Here is a 20,373-nt window from a genome sequence, read left to right as displayed (position 1 = left end):
ATATGTCAGCAGAGATTGTTCTGGTTCGGACCCACCCAAGGCTGGTGCCGTGGATGGACAGGGCTGTCCGATCCCTAAACAGTTAATTTGTCCCTGCCGGGCTGTGGCCGCTCTCCCGCCGCCCGGCGCTCCCGGTCCCTGGGCGCGGCCGCAGCCTCTGATAAGTACCTGCGTGCACCTCTCAGCAGGAGCTGTGCAGGGCAAGGACAGTGGTAACATGAAACCAGTCTCGTTGGTTTTTGTTCATGGCCCTGGAGGCTGAAATCTGCATTCCAGATGAAACCTCCAGCAAATCGGAAGAGAGTCTCTTTTTTTCCTACTTTCCTCTGCTTCAAGGGCGCTCGCCCGAGTTGGCTCTGCCCAGCCGGGCACTGGGGGCTCTCCAAGGGCTTCAGGAGGGGGCACAGGAAGCTTCAGAGTCCTTAGCTCGGGTTTCCATTTGACATTTTTTGGTGATTATGGATTTACAAAAGAAGTTCTTTATCCTAGTGGAAAGACTATGCAAAGGAATCCGTCAGGAATTTTCTGCTGAAAACCACCCAGCGCTGGCGCACCGGGACAAGGAAGTAGGGAGCAGCGGCGGCGCGCTCGGCCCGGCGGGACGGCTGCTGTAGCTGCCGGGGGCGCGCAGCCCGTCGGGGCGCGGAGCACCGGGGGACCGCCGGCCGGGCTCCAGCCGAGGTTAGTGCTGGGACAGACCCCTCTCGCGCGAGGGAACAAGCTCCAGACGCCGCCGAGGACTGATTTTTACGGAGAGTCGTTGTGCTGCTCCCTTGGCGGAGTGGGAGCCCCGACGGCGGAAGGAGCGGCGGGGCGGCCCGGCCGGGAGCGCGGGAGGCCGGCGGCCTGCTCGGGCCGAGCCGGGCCGGGCCGGGCCGCCTGTTGCAGCGCCGGCAGCCTGAATGCGCGCAGTAAGTGTTGGCTCAGCAGTCAGCAGCACTGCTGCCAGCGAACCTATTCTCTACTTCACGCAACATGGAAGAACATAATGGGAAACCTGACTGTAGTCAGCTTTTAGACCTGAAGAACACAGCAGAAAGCGACTCTAACCCACTCACTACATTTTCTGTGAAAACACTGTTTGGACTTACAACTAAGCTTGAATCTACAGCTCCTACAAAAGAAACAGTGCTTAAAGCATTTCAACCTTTGCACAGCAATATAAATACTCACGCTAACACCTGGCATGAGAGGAATGATAATGGATGTAATGAGGACTCAGAAAATCAGCACAGCGTGGATAGTACCAGTGACCAGGCTGACCCAATGTCTGGCAGGCAGGCAGGCCTGGAGCTCGACTTAGCTGACCAAAATGAATTACTTCTTCAGCATTTGAGGTTTGTTCAGCCTTCTTTGTCTGAATCTGACAATGATGACAAGGATGTTATTCTCGTACAAGGTACTTTGGTTCATACAACAAGTGACACAGAATCGGACACGGAGAATAAGGACCTAGACACCGATGAGAACAATGCAAGCAAATATGGGCTAAAAAATGCTGCTTTGTCTGCTGAGGCCTTGGACAACAGCAATCAAAATAAGGAAGAGTCAGAATCAGTAGGGCACAGCAACAGTGATGACACTGTGGATACAGACGGCATTGAATTACATCCACCATTCTCTAACCAGCTCCCAAAAGAGCTGGATGGTATTCTACAGTATGACTCCAATGGAAAAGACAAAATGTTAATGGATGAGCAATTCACTCATTTGCTTGCTACAGGAGAATGTCCTCAAGAACTTTCAGATGAAGAACAAAGACCTTCCGTTGATAATATATCACTCCAAAAAACAGCACTGGCTGAAAAGACTTTCCAGCTGCCTGCTTTCTTCAGTGGACTACGTGTCAGGAAAAAGGGACTAACCACAGAAGATGGGGAAATTGTTACAGAAATTAAACCAAGGGAGAATGATTTAGCTCTGCTTAAATTACGACAGCCTGTTAAGAAATCCAATATTGCATCAGGTTTGACCATTAAAAAAAAATCATCTGAACCTAAAGCAAATCCCACTTTTCTAGAACAACTCTCACACTTGTTAAACATAGATGTCTCCAAGAATGAAGATAGAACTGAGGACTCTGCTGAGGGATCTGGGGAGACCGAGGACAGTGATGAAGCTCAAGAGAACAAAGCCTCCAGCAAAAGAGAACCACGATTTCCCTCTGAGGAGATAAAATCAAGCCCTGCTGAATCTGCACTGGATGCCTTTAAAGCCTTATTCACGCGACCTCCCAAGAAAGAAACAACTGCAGATCCTTCAGAGCTGGAAGCCCTGAAACGCAAAATGAGAAATGAAAAAGAGTCCTTGAAAGCTGTATTTGAAAGGTCAAAATCAAAACCTGGGGATGGACCATCAGACAAATCTGTAGGTTGAATTCCTTTTTTTTTCTAAGTTCCGGAAGTAGAAGGATTAAATATTCTTATTTAAATTTTATTGTTGGGGACTTAAGGTCAAAATGTCAGAATTGCTTCTCTTTTGGAAATCTCAAATTTTGGATTCCCAGCCAAGGAAATTTTGGGGCTAATTTGTCAGAATTTTTGATCATCTGCAGTTGAAGCAGAATTCAGCCACAACTGATGACAACAGTAAAAGCCTCTCAATTAGAAGTGAGAACTTAACAATCAGTATCTGATATTAAAAGATCTCTACATGACAGTTCTCCATATGTTAATTATGGTTTTAAATCATTTTGATGCTGCAGATATTTACTGTAATATTATTTAACAGTTTCTGAATCTCGCTCTGTTTTCATTCATTGAGTATTTTATTTTTATAAGTAGCATTTCATTTTACCTGTAGGAATAATTGTATTATAAGAGTTGTTACAAGAAGTTATTTTCAGCTCAAGACATGGAACAGGAAGGTTTTTTTTCTTGTTTACATGCACATGTTTGGCTTTTCAAATATTGATAGTCATTTAACCTTATCCGGGTGTAACTTAGTGATTTCAATTAGACAACTCAAGTTTTTGATTAATATAAGTGTTTGCAAGGTTAATGCTCTTAGGCATATAGAGATGTAGTTATTATATGAAAAAAAAATCAATGCAAAGTTTTCATACAATCATAAATGGCTTTGAATATGATTTGAACTCTTTAATTAAATGAGTAACCTTTGGGTTGGCATTCCCCCAACCCAAAGTTCTTACAGCCACATCTTTGGGAGATGTAATCAGCCCAGGAGATTCTTGTTGGCTGAAGGGAGAATTGCTTGAAAGATTCTATTTTCAGGATTGTACCTTAAACCTGAAGCTACATGTTAATTTTCTGTGTTGGTTATACTCTCTTTCAAATTTTTATTCTTACATAATATTTAAAAAAAAAAGTAAAAATCCTGGTCAACACTCGGGTAAACTGATAATACCAGTTTGTAGTAAATTACCTGTGGGAAGGAGAAAACAGGTATTCATTGGCTGTGGAATGTACAGCAAGTGCAGTCTGAGTGTGCCCTTCCCATCCCTGGCTTGCTCCTTCCTGCTTACACCAGTGGCTGTGCTGGCGTCAGCATTCCTGTGGCTCTCAGCGAACCTATTTGGGGAGCTGTCATCACACACAGTGAGGGAGGAGGCACAGCAGTCAGCAGGAGTGGCTTTTATAAATGTCTGCTTAATGTCCGCTCTAGTGCAAATGTGTATTTTCCCAGGGCAAAGCCAGAGCCTAAGGGTCTAGCCTTTCCTTGCCCTTGCTCCTGTGGGCCATTTATGGGGCCATTTTCCTACAGGGTTGCACCGTTGTTGCAGTTGTGTCTATGCAATTACTTGTAGTAACATGTTGAAAATCAGATTACAGAAATATTGGAGATATAAAAAACCACCCAGAAAATCCCACCTCTAAAAGAGTGCTTGTTTAGTGGGTCATTCTCCCTCCACCCCTTCCCCATTTAAAGAGTTATTTTAGCATTCCAGTTGACAGTGCAGTCCCATTAACAGCTGTAGCATTACTTTGATGTGGCAGTATTACCTGGTATGTGGACTGAGCAATCTGCAGGGGGTGGGGCTGGAATTTCATAAACTAGCTCTGCTTCCAGAAAATTATATTGTCAAATGATGTCTTAGGTGAATTGCTCTAATGTTTACTTGTAAGAGGAGCACACTATGGAATATTTAACTCTGGAAGGAAGATATCAGAAAAAACCCTAGCATTCGTGACCACCTCTGTGGTTCACAAAAGGACAGACAGCTCTCCACAGTGATGTGAACAGTTTCAACAAATCACTGCATGTCACATGCATTATGCTACTTTCTTCCTCAAAAATATTTTTCTACACTGATTTATTTGTGTCCCTTCCAACCAACAGAGCACTGTTTCAATCAGCAGAATGAGACAAATAATCTTTCTGGAGCACATGTGTAGAGCTGAGCATGTCGGTTGCTGTTTGCAATCAGTTGATACTGCAGAGTTTAATTTTTTCTCGTGTGATTTTAACAGCCTGACCTGAGTCCCTCAGAGCAAGATGACAAGACTCCAGGGAGACTCCAGACTGTCTGGCCGCCACCAAAAGCAAATCATGAAGAAGTAAAAGTAGGATTGAAGTACACAGAAGCAGGTAAAACAAAGTGGTGAAGCATTTGCAGAAATTAGTTTCTGACATTTTTAATCTTGTTTTATACAGAGATGGTGATAAGTCACAGTATTTTCTTATCTGGAGAAACAGACCTTATGTTTCGTATGTGTGGTTTACTGCTATTTGTTAATTCTGCATCTGATTTTTAAATGTGAATGGCTGAATATTGTACAAAATTGCCTGTATAAATTTGTGAGGAAGGAAGTGGGTTTTCTTGGTAAATTTTTAGTGGTATTTTGTTCAAATGAGTGACAGATTGGTGATAGTAGTTGAGTGACTGCCTTTTCTGATGCCTGGGTGCAGGGGGCAGCCCCCTGCTGAACTCTGGTCTGGTACTGTCCAGAATGGAAACACCATTATTGCAGCATGTGTATGAACAAAGGAGTGCTCATGTCCAGCTGGGCCACTTCTGTAGTAGCCACATATATTGTCCTATGCAAGTGTATGAAAGGTTATGTCCAAAGTGCAATGCTAATTATCAGGTAAGCTTTTCACAGAAAAATATTTCTTGAGTTTTTTTGTTATTTAGATATTTACATAACATACTTACAAGGGAGAAAGTGATTATTTTACCCACCAAAACTCTGGTTCAAATTTATATTCTTGAATGTAAAACAGGAAGTCCTTGATATTCAGAAATTAACCATAAACTGAGGAATACTCTGAAATATTAAAGTGAAAGCCAATAGGCCATCTCTTTTTCAGGTACCTGGAGATTTTAGAAAATACTACCTAGAAACTATTAAGTGGAACTAAAAAAAAACTTTTATACCACTTCACTGTGAGAAATTGTTCAGGGTAATGCTGTGTGGTTCTTTCTAATTCCAGTGGATATCCATCTGACATATTTGAGAAACAGTACTCCTATTTGTTCTGTCTACTGCTTTTTATTGTTTAGTTGTTCTCCCTCTTTTCAGTTTTCTCTGCATTAATCTTTCTTTATTGTAATGTGGGAATAATAATGAAAGCGTAAAAGTTCTTGGAAGATTGAGAAAACTTGGTTTGACAGAAGCAACATGGTTCTAATATATAGAATTAAATTAAATAGATAGAATTAAATTTATGGTTCATCTGATTGGTCTGAATTTGGGAGTCTATTACTTAGATGACCAGGACAGGTATTCAGCTGTTAGCAAGTTGACGTTACTCTTAGATTTTTATTATAGGCTATATGCTTGCCATATTTTATTTTACCCAAATAAAATTTTTCCTTCTAATGACTGTAATAATCTGTGGTGAAACATATGCTTAAATAAAGAAAACTGAATTAACAAAAGCTCCAGATTCTACTACTTGTACAGGAATTAGGTCATGCTTTCTTGAAATTTGAATAGGAAAGACAGACTGGCTTAGAGCCCATGTAAATTGTTACTCTTGTTACTGTGATATTTTGGGTGGTAGTGTCATCAACATGTTGATGGTTTGTTTGCTAAGTCAAATTTTTAAAGACCAGATTCTGCAGTTCATTAGTTGCTCCAGCGTCTGGCAGAGGGATTTGAATGAAAACAAACCGCTGGTGATTCAGCTGGGATGAGATGTAAGCAGTGCTTTCAAAGGAAATAGGCAAAGACTGCGTTTGCATGTTAAGGCTGTGTTGAGTCTGCAGTGAAGTTCTGGGTGTGCTGCAGAGATTGGCAGGTTGGTTTCTTTCAGCTACTCAGGGATGCCCAGAAAGCAGTTGTAAGTTGCACATGATGGATCACTTAGGTTGGTTGATCTGAGGACTTGTGCCACTGTTCTAAAGCATTGTGCACAAAAATGAAATTATAGAGTCTCCTACAAGTGGAGCAAGGTGCTGTTCATGAGTCGTGGTGATACAGTTATAGGAATAGGGTTAGTATTCAATGCTGGTCTTATTTCTGGGATTTGTGGGGTTTTTTATGAATATGAATGTGGCAATACAGCAAAACTTTTAAATTCATAATCTTCTCTCTGATAGTAGTAGGTACCTTTAAAGTGCATGTGTATGCTGGCATTTCCTCTCATGCCCCTTTGCATCCAAAATTCCCTTCCAGCCACCAATGCATTAGAAGTGATCTTCTTAAAAATAGGCTATAATGCAAGTTAATCATCTGAATTATTTAAATTGGCTCATCTAAACCAAAAACCCTATTTCTTACCTCAGTATCTTGTCCTGACTACTAAGATGAAATGAAAATTCTTGATCTCAGAGTTCAAAAATTGTGTTATTAACTTTCAATCAATTCAATTTCAATTTCTGTTAGTGTTTTAATTTCTGTGCTTAAGGGTTTCATTTACCAAAGCAATAGGAATGTATATGAAAACAATGATAAGAGAATGAATTATGAGGTAAGTATTCATTTAGCACAGCTTTATTTTAGGCTTAGACAAAATATATGTTCATATCCAAAGATAAATTTGTCAGCGTTCATCTTTGTACTTCTAACAAGGTACACAACTATATACATACATTATGAGGTAGCATGTTTGTTTTTTTTCATTTGTCATGATAAAATAGGATTTAAGACTGAAAACTTGAAAGTTGGAATGCAGTAATCTTTTTTTTTTTGCAATTCTACACTGTGTCTTTGTTTTACTTTCTTCATCACCATGCACTATGACAACTATGATAGGAAGGTAGGGATATTGAGGGAGAGTATTCCTGTCTTTTTGATCTTTTCTCACCTCCTTGTCATGTTTTTCCTCATTGTTCTTGTTGCCTAGTGGAAGCAAGAAATTCAGGCTTAATTTGGCCTATGCAGCAGACATCGCAATGACTCAGAGCAGCTTGGAGGAGTGGCTAACTCCCTCCTGAGGCTCATAGTCTGGCTTGATGTGTGGGAAAGGAGCTGAAAAGCAAAGGGACATAACAAGGAACACGTGTGTGAGGCTGACTAGATCTGTTAGGAGTATTAGAAGTGAAAGAAGTTAGGGATAAAACTGAGCATGAGTTTTTTTCATGCATTTGGTAACTGCTTGTGCACTTATAAAATTGTCTCCTGCAGTATCCGAATCTTGAGTTGTTAATTTTGAATTGAATGGATGATGTTGCAATATTTTGGTTTAATTTATGTTTTCCTAATTCTTTAATGCATGTGTTTCCATAGAGCAAGTGGCTGTGTTGTCAACTGGCTCTCTGTAATTAGCACAAGCTGCTTGCATGGTTCTCTAGAGAAACTGGAACTTCTTTGAAGTGTGTCTAAAATAGCTGAAATCCAGAAAGTCTGTACTACATTTATGTCCTGGAAGACTAGAAAAAGGGTACTTAAGGTTATAGTTATTCCATGGAAATAATTTCCATCAAAGACATTCCTGTGAATATATTTTTGTTCTTAAATTTCTGTTCCTCTGCCTTCATTTTAAGGGTTTTTTTTGCTTTTCCTCCATAATTCTTGGAGAGACTTCCTCCATTTTTAAGCATTAACTCTGACAGAAGGGTAGATAAGTCAGCCATTATGTGTGGTGAAAATATCTTGCCAGATAGAGGAGACAAATTCATGTCTATACTGAAGAAATTGATCTGTGATACTGCATCACATTGAATCCACATATAATGAATGTCTCATCTACTGTGTACGACTTGGTCAGCACTTGCAAACACGTGTTCCAGAAAAGGAGTTCAGGCATGGGTTCTGCAGCTCCTGAAACTGCTTATGTTTGAAGAACAGTCTCCACATTAAGGTGGTATAGATGTACAGATTCTGTTATTCCTATTAACAATACAATTTTAGTATTCAGGATCAAACTAGTTCTCTTATATACAACAGAGGGAGTTTAGTCTTTTGCTTAGCAACACAGAAATGTAGAAAGTAATGAGAGAGAGAAGTATTTGACATTCCTGTGGGAGAAAATGTTTAAAAAGCCATTTGGAAAATCAATTAATTTAGTGAGGTTTTTTCATTTTTTCATTCAGTGTTTTATTTTAAATTCAAATTTAAAACATTTAAAAACCTAATTTTCTCACAGTCTGTCTGTTCATCATCTTTAAAACTGCAGTAAGGTAATTCTGTCTCCATGGTGCCACAATTTCTAGGACAGTCTGTGAAGATGTAAGCACAATTTCAAGGTAAATTAGAAAATCAGGAGGTGCCTGATAAAGGTCTTATTAGACAAAAAATACCTGGGTAAATGGTGAATGAAATACAAAATAGTGGCAGAGGATTAATGCTAAGTCTCGAATAAATCAAATCCTTGATCCCCTGTACTCTTAGTTCCAGCAAGAAAATCACTGTGTGGCCATGATGTAGGGCCGTATGCCCCAAATGCAGGGAATAACCAGCTTATGTGAGAGAAAGAGAGATATAAGGGTTGGAACAAAAGGGTGAAAGATAAGAGCATGATTTCTTATCTTCCTTTAACATAAGCTTCCTTTGTGGCCTTGAACAATTTGTCTTTGAGAGAAAGACAATGCTTGATGTCAAGTGTCCTGAAGAAAGTTGTAACAGTGGCTACCAACAGTTGGTTTCATCCTAAGTAAAAAAAAAAATAAAAGAGTAATTTAGGTTTATTTCATTTCAGTGTGGTGTTAGTTCTGGGATTCTGTTATAAATGTTACTGTAGGGAATTAGATCAAGCAGTAGTATAGCAAACAGGATATTTTGCATTGCTTCAAGGTAGTGCTTTTGTGGTTGATTCACTGATCAATTTGATGAGACCTTAGAGTGCATAAAGTTTTTGTAAATTATTTTACTACACTTTACTGCATTATTATTGTGTAGCATGACAGGTGCATGTAATTCAGTGTTTCATGATCAGACAGATACACATGTGTGTTTTTGAGAAGCTGAGGGTTTTATTACAAGCCAGATTTTGGCAACCATATGGTATTCTAGAGTAACAATGACATTTTTTCCCCTTGCTTATGATAGCTAAAGCTATGATATGATGGATTCAGAAGGTATTGGCTAAGATTTACTTCAAAAATACTAACAAAAACCGTGCTCCGAAACAATCAAGCAACAAAAATACCCTTTACTTTTCCCTCCCCACCTCAGCTGACAGTCATTCATACTGTATTTCTTGAGACAGGAACAAAAATATAGGCACCTGTAAGATGAATTTTTGTTGTTAAAGCATTTGTGTACAATTTTCAGTCTTTTTTCTACTTTCTGAAATGGCTTCAGGAAACTTTTGGGAACCTTTCCAAGTTACAGTTTATCCATCCGTAAAATTAGGATAAGAATTCTGACCTATTTTTCAAGTCAAATTAAATGCCTTTTCTGTTTATAGGCTCTTAGCATTAGATAGAGATGCAGAATAGGAAAGAATATTGACTTTTCAAACTAAAATCTAAAAAACAAAGCCCAGACCAGCCATACAGTTCCAGAATGATAACTGTACCTAAGGCCATGGGATAAAATGCCCATGCCTTCCCATACCCTGAGGATTATATTTTTTCAAGGTGAGAGGGAAGAAGAGTTTTGCTCCAGCTTTTCAATAAAAATCGTTGCTTTATTTTTTTTATGCATACTCTCTGTAGAAATGTGATAATTTTAGGAGACCTATTGTTTTTGAGTCTGGGTGCATGTTTTGTAGCAGGTGCCTAACAAGGACAGGTTTTACAGAATCCAGAGCCATGTCTGAATAGACATACATGTGTAGCCATGGATACAAGCATGCTTGAAATTCACATACAGAACAGCTTTAGTCTACTTGGAGTAGAAAGCTGATTTCTAAGTTTAATATTTTCCTAGTGAGAAGACTTATCTGTTGCCTGAATATAATGAAGGCAAATTGTGTGAATTATTTCTTTTACTGTTGTTTTAATTTTGAGATATAGACTGTACTATGCACCTGGGCAATCCAATTTTGCCAAGACCCAAAAGTCACAGGGTTTTACGAGATGATTCTTGTTATATAATTGAAACACAGTGAAAGAGCCATTGTGTACACAAGAAGAATGACTTTGTATTTTATTTCCATGGTTCTATTTTGAAATATACGAAGCCCTTTGTGTAAAAGAAATGCCTCTTGAGTTTTACTGAATTCCCTTTCCTGTTCTTCAGTCTCACTGTTTGCTTGTTGTGATGCTTTCTGAAAATTTGCACCTGCATCTAAAACTGCTATTTGGATTTTTTTTTCAGATAAATTCAGTATCAGCCCTGCCAGATTTGCTCCCTCTGCTATGGCACAGACATATACTCTGTAATAAATCTGTTCCTCATGCGTGCTGTTAAAAGAGTTACTTGTTTACCATATTGCATTGGTGAACATGATCCTGGTGGTTTTGTAAAAATGAAGTAGGATGTTTATTGAGAAAGAATTCGTGTTGAATGTCCCCAGCAGCAGTACCTGTAGTGTTGCCTTTCTGGGAGGGTGAAATGACAAGCGAAACTATTCATCTCTGCTATCAGGTAAATGAGCTGTAACTGTAACCCCTCACAGCTGAGCTGTGGTCAGGCAGATAAGTTACTCAGGTGACTGCTTTTGAATAGTGCTTTATACTGCTTTGCAATCAGAAAGAGGAGTAACTATTTTCCTCCTTCCCATCACAGACCATCAAGGGGGTGCTGGTTTCTCCATAGGAAACTGTTTTTTTGTGGATTCATTTCTATTATTCTTGGGGAATTCAGTGGCTATTGTTAAGATACTTCATGTCCTGTGTTAGGCTTACTCTGGTGTTTGTATTATTTAAATATTTGGACTGTATTTGGATACTGGACTATTGCCTTCTTTTGGACTGTTTATTTTCCACAAGTCCCTCTTCATTTGTTTCCTTTCTTCATGTGTGCCATATTTTCACTGTACTGGAATATTTACAGTGCTGAGAATTTTTGAAATTTTAGGTTTGGAGGGTTCTTCCTTATCTTAAAAATGAAACAAAAAAAACCCCAAAACCAAAACAAAAATTAAGGTCAGGTGAAGGATATCTGCTCATTTTCCGCTCTGTGGATTCGGCATCCTTACATGTTAGGAATTATGGGTCTGTAAAACAGTTCAATTTTACTGTAACTAAAGAAGAGAAGATGGGTAGGAGTAGATAGAATGGGGTTGAGGGAAGGAGGATTAGAATCTTGTTTCCAGACAACATGCAGTATTATTTTATCCGATCTTCTATCCCTAAAAAATAGGTAATTTTGTGAATTTCTTTGAACGTAAATAAATTTTAATTTCCTAGTTATAAAAGGATGCTTAAATGCAGCTATGCTTTATAAAAACCAGTCCAAGATGGAACAACTTAGATTTTGAAAATTTCTTGTGTGTATTTTTATTGAAACAAAAGCCTGAAAATCTGCTGCTGTTTTATGACTGTAGCCTGGGAGAGCCTGGAAAGTTGTATCAATATATCTGTAAAAATAAATGAAAAGAAATTTAACAAGTGTAGCTGTGGTGAGTAGGTTCCCTTCTGACACCCGGTGGTTAAAGATGAGAACTACATGGGGAGATAGAGGAGGAAACAAATGCTGCAGTAAAGGGGAGTATTGAAAGTGGGACCAAGGGTTACCACGCAGGGAGAAAACATTGAGAAACCCTCACTATTCTGAAACTTAATGAATCCGTACAATTATAAGTTAATGATTTTCTTTATACTGCAGGGTGTGGTACATCTCAAGAAAGGTAGATTGCACTCAAGTTTTCTAGCTTTTGTTCTCTAATTACCTTTAAATTGTGTTAACATTATTTTGCATGTTTCCACACACCAAGTTTAATATGTATGGCTTTTTACAAAAATGAGTGTACTGACCAAAAGTGGCTATATAGTTCATTTAACTTCAAAGCTTATGCTTTCTACATGAAGTTTTGAGATTACAGTAGAGAAGTTTCCTAAATTGCTGTGTAAATTTTGAGGAGTAACCCATCTACTTGAAATGTGAGTTATGGAGATTTCTGTGGGAAAGGTTTTCATGTAAGATTTTATTTAAAATGATTTAAGTAGGTTAGTTCTTTTATTGCCAAAGAAGAAAAGGTAATTCTTGCATTGCACAGTTGTGAACACAATAGTATAATACTGAATAATATTTGAATGTGTGTATTTGCTTTTTGCAACGATTTTGAAGAGTGAAAATTTCCCTTTGAAACTTGCGACCCACCCTATCCAGTATTTCTGGGGTTGTAGATTGAATTTTCAGGTCACCAGATTGACCAGTGAATGCTTGTATCTTTTTTTTTTTTTAGAAATGTTGGTGAAGAGTGCGGCACACTCAGTATTACAAGATTTTCATGAACTTGTATTGAGTACATTTGTAAACATTGTTGTTGCTTTGTGCTCAGAAAAGTTCTGTGTGATGATAGAACTGAACATATATTAGGCATTTTGATTATGTAGGTTGTCCAAAACATCCAAATTTTATTTCAGTTTTCTCTGCATTGGGAAAAGCACACATGCTTTAGTGTGTATTTTCCTTGCAAAACAGTGAAGCATGTCTCATACTTTACTAATCATGAAGAATATTTTTTTGTTTTATGTTTTATTTCTGCCACCTGGTGGCATATTTTGTCTGTCACATATGTCAGCAATATCAGTCACTGCTATTGCACAGTCTAGAACTTTCTTTTTTAAATGCATGTTTTGGAAATGAAAAACAGAATGAGGAATTCTTCAAAGTGTTCCCACCCCAAACTTCTGTCTTCTAATCAGATTGTAAGGAATTAATCTCTTAGAAAAGTCTAAGCTTTCTGATCTGCTTTGGTCTCCTTCCCTTAACACACAACGTGAAATTACAATAATGAGTGAGCATGATTGTTATTTCCAATTGTAAGTCTTGAGGAATGAATAAAATCAGGATATGATAACCTGTGTATATATCAAGCTGAGAGCTTTACAGAAATATTTCTAAGTGTATTCGGTTTGTGTGGCCTGTTTTTGGTACTGGGGAGTACTACAGAGGTGGCTTTGTTTTCATAGTGTTGCATGTGACCCATGGTTAACCAAGGAACATCCATGGGATATTTTTACATGGTAGAAATTTATTTAAGTACTTGCTATTTGATTTTGGTTTTATTTGATAGGCTGAGCTATTGTTTAGCAACACTTCAGAAATTTGGCAGTTCACAAGCAGTTCATAATTTTTTGCAAGACAAAATAACATAAGGGGGAGCTTCAAATACCAGTTCAGTTGTATATTTTTAGTAATGAAATGAAAAGCAGGGGGTGTGCAAGACTACCTGCTAGAACATGAAGCTAATGAGTGTAAAGTACAAGTTCTCTGAATGAAGCTTAAATACCATCTTACTTATGCTTTGTCTCTAGCTCACCTAAAGCTTTGCAAGGAGGGACCACCAGGTGGGTGGAACAGTATAATGTTGTCTGTCTCTGTCTACTCTTTGGTGTCTTTTGTTACCATAAAGGTCATATTTATCTTTCCTTGATGGAATAGAAGTGATAAAGTCTGAGTCTGCTATATCTACCCCTGTGAAGAACTAAGAACTTGGTAAGACTACAGAAGTTCTATAAGACATCAGGAACTGTTTTCAGATTTCTAGCTTGTGGAACTTCAGTTTCAATGGCTGCCCTCCCACTAAAGTGAGTGGAATTTAGGTTACTTTCTTCTTGTTCTCATATTAGACATGCTGTAATTTGGCAGTGGTTTGTTTGTTTGTTTGTTTTCCTAAAGTCTTTGGAGCAAAGACAGTAGTGAAAATTACATGGTCATAGATCATAACATCAGAGTTATGGAAAAGTATTTGGACATATACTGATCCTTATTCAGAACAACAGCACATGTAAGGCTGACAAAGAAATACAGTAAAATCCCATTGATAACCATGTGAGAGTTAATTAAATACTAACTGATAATGCCATTAGTAATCATAGAATCATAGTATATTAAGGAATTGGAATAGATTTTAAAGATCATCTAGTACCAACACCCCTGCCATGGGCAGGGCTGCCTTCCAGTAATGAATCAGTAGTGTTGTCTTTTGAAGGAAAAGGAGGTTTAATTGTCCTTTAAGAAAAAGAATTCACTATATTAACCTGATATTTGGAAGTTTATTTCACTTAAAACCCCTGTTGTGTCTTTGTTTTCTGTCTCGGTTTTATACCCACCAAGAGCAGGACATGCAGAGCATTGGCCTTTTCTGGATTTTAAGTGAAGCTTAAGAAAAACATTTTGAACAAATGCTCATGACTCAGAAGCTCCTTTTAAGCAGCTCTTTTGAATTATCAAATTATAGAATCATAGAACAGTTTGGGTTGGAAGGGACCTTAAAGATCCTCTAGCTCCAATTCCCCTGTTAGGGCCAGGGACACTACTAGCCCAGGTAGCTCAGTATCTCATTCAACTGGCCGTACTGCTTTTGCAGTTGTTTGCTGAAGTAACTGGCAATACTGAATAAGGCACATTTCAAAGCATTTATATTTTTCGGTGTATGTTTATTCACTGGGTAATTTCCTGTTGTCATGCTTTTCATAGAATTACAAAATAGCAATGTACTGACTTAAAACTTTGTTGGGATTAAGATTTGGTTTTGTTTTTCGTTCTTTTTCTTGATCCTTTTTTGTAATTGAGTTAGGAATACTAGATGTTGGTGAGGATTCAGTATGATTATCTTATAAGATTTAAAAACAAACCTTATGACCAGGATAAACTCTTCTTACATTGTGTCAGTGAAGAACTACTTCTTAATTCTACCATGAAACACCATTTAGATGATGATGTGAGTAGACATCATATTAGAAGAAATAAATCCAAGTACTTTGAATCCCTCCTGTTCCCTTTTAAGTTTCATAATGACAGTCCAATCATGTTTGTCACAGCTGCATGGATACTTCATAGGAAATAAGACGGTGTTAAGGCAATTTTGCATCAATTAAAGCAACTTGTACTGGAACTTGTTAGAGTTTCCCTGCACATGCCGTTAGTGATCCTAGGTTAGGGAATTTCTATTGTCTGTATAGACTGACATTAAATGCACTTTTGAGCAGTCTGGTCTGAGACACCTTCCTCCCTCACAGTTCAATTGCAAGCATTTCCTATTTTCCTCATGTCCTAGTTTCACCCAGGACCCTAATGTTATTTGATACCACCTTATATCATTGTTAGGGGTGGGGCTTCCAGTCAAAAAAAGCATGTCAGGTGAGGGGAAGCCATGCTCCATTGTTCATTGTCTCAGGATCCAGGGTGAGCATTTTTGCATGTGGATCACCCTCAGTCTTGTATACTTTTGTTATTAATATTGTTGCCATTACTGTTCATTTTCTTATCTCATTGCTGTTTCCAGTAAACTGTTCATATCTCGACCTGTGATCTTCATTTATAACATCTCCAAATCTCAGCGGGAAGTGAGAGGGAAAGGAGGAACAAGAGAGCAGTGTGTCATTTGAGGGAGTCTTGGTGGGGGCACTGAACTGGGGAGTGCCATTCCTAAATCTCACGCAAAGTGGGCTCTTCCTCACAGGATTCTGGTGGTCATGCAGAGTTTTGTAGAAACTCTTAGGTACCTAAAGTTGGAGGCCACTTGTGCTATTTCCTGCCTGCTGGGAAACCAGGCAAGTGGGCAGATTGTATTTGCCTGTCCCATAAAAATCTCATGTTTTTTCTTTCATCCTAATGAAACAAATAAGTAAACAACATCTTAGACTTGTTTGTGAAACAGAAAAAGAAAATCCTAGCACTCATCTCTTCCTATGTAACTTCTTGAACACAGTTGACAATACTGATCATACAGATAGATGGTTCACATTTTGAAGATCATCTGAATTTGTAACTAAGAGGATTAGAGGTGTACTTCTTTGCGAATTCAGTGTGTTTTAAAGAAATCAGCAGAAACTAAACCATCCATTCAATATCCTTAGCACTTCAGTATTGTAACTCAGCTTTCCTTGTAGAAGCCATGGTCCCAAATAGGCTCGCAGATATTACAGGTCTGTTGCCTGGAGAGCATGTTTATCCTAAAAGATCAGGAAAAATAATAAAGCTGAGCAGTTGGGGCAATAAATATTGCTCATATTTAGATACCAAAAGCCTATGAATACTAGAATATTCCACTTGTTGAGATACTTGGCTTTTGTGATTGTTAAGGGTAGATTCAAGCAGTCCTGTGTTACACATTTCATTTGCAAGATTAGCTTTCAGGGCCAAAATTTTAGAAAATGCACTGCTTCAAAAATTAGCCCAATATATTGAATGTATGTTCCTTTGTTTCAAGTTTTTTGTGTTTAAATTTAAAACTCATGAAGTACAATAACTATTGAAAAGATTGTGCTTTTTGTATAACTTAATCAGGATAAGCTGTTCATTAATGGCAGCTTTCCTGTATTGGACTACTTTTTTCCCTATATGTAAGTTTTGGTATCTGTCAGCTTTCTGGGTTCCAGGTACTTTTTAATTTAAAAATTGCTATTCAAGAGAACACGAGTAAAACTTCTGGTGCCATACCTGTATACCATACCCCTAATGTTCTCTGTGTATTTGTACAGTTTTCACTCGAGCAGATGTCTGTAAGGGCATTTGTCCCTGAAACAGTGACATTTGTCACTGTCATTTGAAACAGTGACATTTGTCCACTGTTTCACAGTGCATGATACTCTGTTTCACACAGTAGATGTTTGTGATTCTGTAACAAACTCCTTGTCTGATGCTGTACAGCACTTTAAGCTCTTTGTTCACATTGTGTCCATCTTCCTTATTCAACCATTTTGAACTGTTTGGGGTTGCAGCTTCAGTTTTTCCATTGTGCTTCAACAAAAATTATTTATCTGTTCACATACTATGTTTGATGAAATTACAGGACACAGAATTACTTCCTCCTTGCACCTGGTAGCTAGTTAAAACACAATTTTATTTCCTTCTTGCAGTCCATTACTTGTGTAGAGTTAATTCCGGGCTTTAACTGAAGTATTTAAAATGTTGTAGTACCTAATGATGAAGAAAATAATGTATGTTCCAGATGGACTGGTATTGTTTTAGTCAGTGTTATCTTTATACGATCCATATTGACAATGTACTTTAAAATCATGAAGCAGACTGATAGCAAACATGACAGGGAAGGAAGGTTATCCTGTTTACACTGGTTCTGTCTTTGCAATGTTCAATGCTAAAGTAATTTTTTAAAAATCAGATAAAATACTAATTAGATTTACTTCTTCCTGCAGTTGCACGTAAGCAGAACCAAATATAGCATGACTGGAAGTTATGATACTTTCTAATATTGACTGTATCAACGAGTGGCAGAACAGGATCATGATAATTATGTAATTTATCAGTTCAAAAATCGTGGTTTATTTTTTCCCAAGCAACTTACAAGAACGTGCAGTTGAGCAAGGAAATATGAAATATATATGTTACTATCAAAAACCATTTAGCAAGCTACTCATTAGGAAAAAAGTAAGACAAAAAACTGTAATAAAACAATAGAATTGAACTGGAAAAGTAAGACTTGAGAATTTGCAGCTGATGCAAATTTAGTAGAAGTAGGGAAGACCCGAACACAAATTTAGCATTCTCTCATCAGAATGTTATCTGCTGGCTATGGCAAAACATGCAAGTAAATGGAAATAGATTATATTTTTTTACAGTGAATAATTGATTTATTTTTCCAACAACAACATAGGAAAAGGAAATTTTGCATTTTCATGTCACTATATATCTTTAGTCATCACTGAGTTCTCTATACATTTTCCTATGTACTTTGCCAACTTTCAGATTACTTTCAAAAATGTTTTAGTGAAACGTTTTACAATTAAATGATATTATGTTGCTAGCTGTCAGCAAATGTAACAAATATTTGTTTAAGGCTTGTTAATGTATTTCTGCTTCATCCCACTATCTTAGAAAAAATGATCAGTTTTATGAAAGTTTGCCTTAGCTTCAGTAGGTTATAATTATTATTGCAGGTAGCGTCAGGTTCCAAAAATAAAGAAAATAATGAATATGCCCAAGTAGGCAACAGCTTACATGATCTATTACATTTTTCTTGGGATGGCATACTCTGAAAACAAAGGAAAAAGTAGTAAATTAGAGGTAGTAAATAAAAATTGAGACTCCAAGCTGTTTGGAGTGGAATCTGTGCAATGTGATTGTTTACTTTTTAGCTTGAATGCCTTTTGTAAATGAGTGACTTTTAAAATGATTTTCTCAGTAACAAAATCCTAATTTGCATGTGGTAATTTTTTAGGATTAGTGCACTTAGCACTTGCAATCTGATTTTTATCTGATTTGTCTCAAAGTTCTTAGGAGTAATATATGCTTAAGGGGAAGATAAATTTATGCTCTACAGCCACTGTCTTCTTGCAGACACATTGGAGACCAGGCAAGCACAACAGGATATTTGTACAATCAGCTTTCTGTTATGTGTCATAATAAAAGAATTTAAAGCTTCAGCAAATTGACATTGAGGTGTTTGAGCATGTCCAGGGCAGCAAAACTGATGAAGGATCTGGAACGTAATTCCTATGAGAAGCAGCCGGTGTAGCTGGGGTTGTTTATTCTGGGCTCAGGGGAGATCTATTGCTCATTACCTGCAAGGAGGTAGTAGCCAGGGTTGGTTTCTTCTCCCAGTCAGCTAGTGATAGGATAAGGTGAAATGGCCTCAAGTTGCACCAGGGGAGGTTCAGTTTGAGTATTAGGAAAATGTGGTTAAGCACTGAAACAGGTCACCACCCCTGGAAGTATTCAAAAAAATAAGTAGATGTGTCACTTCTTGATATGGTTTAATGGTCATGGAGATACTTACTCAAAGGCTGGACTTGATCTTGGAGGTCTTTTCCAACCTTAATGATTCTTTGATTTTATGAAAATGCAGCCCCCCTGACATTGCACAAACTAGGTAAAGAGTCACCTTGTGACACAAGGATCAGCTTGGACCTATAATGTAGGGTGCAAAAATGAGAGAGCTGGGTGGTGCATGGTATCAGGATCAGTGTGAACATACATTGAAACACAGAAAGGTCTGACTAAACATCAGGAAATGATTTCTCACTGTGAAGGTGAGTGAGAAACTAGCACAGGGTGCCCAGAGAGGATGAGGAGGGTGTAGATTCCTGGAAGAATTTGAAAGCTATTTGGACATGGTCCTGGGCAGCCAGCTCTGGGAGAGGTGGGGGTGCAGACCAGAGGTCCCTTCCAGCCTCAGCCGTGCTGTGGTTTGTGATTAGAAGCTTTTCTCCCTGTCGGTCTGGAAGGTCCCTAAGGTAGGGCAGCACCAGGAAGTGGGAGGTGCAGTTCAGCTGCAGCCTTGTGTCTGGGCTAGCGCTGAGACCTGCCCTCGGGTGTTCTTGTGTCTTGGCTCATAAGGCCGAATGACTTCCAGTGGTTATGTGAGAATCAGGCTGGCTACAGAGCCGTATCAGATTTCTTCAACTCTGGCATTGTTAATTTTTAACCTAGACAAATCATCCAGTGATACCTTGGTATTTCTGGATTTTATGTGTAGTCTACATTGATTTTTTTTTAGTTAAACGGAATTTAAGAATTAAGTAGCATATAAAGCCTGACATATTTTGTTTCTCCTATAGTTCCTTCTGTTAAAATGTCATTATTGTTTACTTTGCTGTTTTGATTTTTACCACCCTAAGCAGCATTCCAACACCACTGCATAGTTAAACTTCATTATTCTGTTGCCAGTATGTTAGGGAACTGATTTTTGGAATTGCATGAATGAAATTATTTTTTTCTAGACAAATTCTTCAACGTTTTAATGATTCTGATTGCCATCTCTGTATACAGGTTGTTTTCTTAAAATGTTAACTATCTGTGTACAATTGTATTAAATTAAGGTGACCTCACAAAACATAGAAAAGGAATGGTCATGAGTTACTTTATATTATGCAAGGCAATATAATTGTGATGTGATTTGCGTTATAATATTTGGTACAGAAAAATAAACATTTGCTTGAGAATTAAAGTACTTTGCTGGATATCACCTTCTATCCAATAGATAGTTTCTTCTAGTTAAAAATCATAA

At 38.0% G+C, this 20,373-nt stretch overlaps 1 protein-coding gene across 2 annotated transcripts in view; it reads left to right on the top strand.

The window, feature by feature from the left end:
• Nucleotides 1–458: 458 nt before the first annotated feature.
• FMN1 (formin 1) overlaps nucleotides 459–20,373 on the top strand; it is a 128,463-nt gene continuing 108,548 nt past the window's right edge. Inside the window, exons 1-3 of one of the 2 annotated variants that reach the window (XM_064713531.1) lie at nucleotides 459–2,367; nucleotides 4,431–4,548; nucleotides 13,718–13,750. In XM_064713531.1, the coding sequence (XP_064569601.1) occupies nucleotides 976–2,367; nucleotides 4,431–4,548; nucleotides 13,718–13,750 (1,543 nt within the window). In that variant the 5' untranslated portion in view covers nucleotides 459–975. The remainder of the gene's footprint in view (nucleotides 2,368–4,430; nucleotides 4,549–13,717; nucleotides 13,751–20,373) is intronic. The other variant, XM_064713532.1, reaches the window with a different exon arrangement.

The sequence above is a fragment of the Zonotrichia leucophrys genome, chromosome 5, assembly GCF_028769735.1.
Source record: "Zonotrichia leucophrys gambelii isolate GWCS_2022_RI chromosome 5, RI_Zleu_2.0, whole genome shotgun sequence".
Lineage (NCBI taxonomy): Eukaryota > Metazoa > Chordata > Aves > Passeriformes > Passerellidae > Zonotrichia > Zonotrichia leucophrys.
This window is presented reverse-complemented; position numbering and strand designations above follow the sequence as displayed.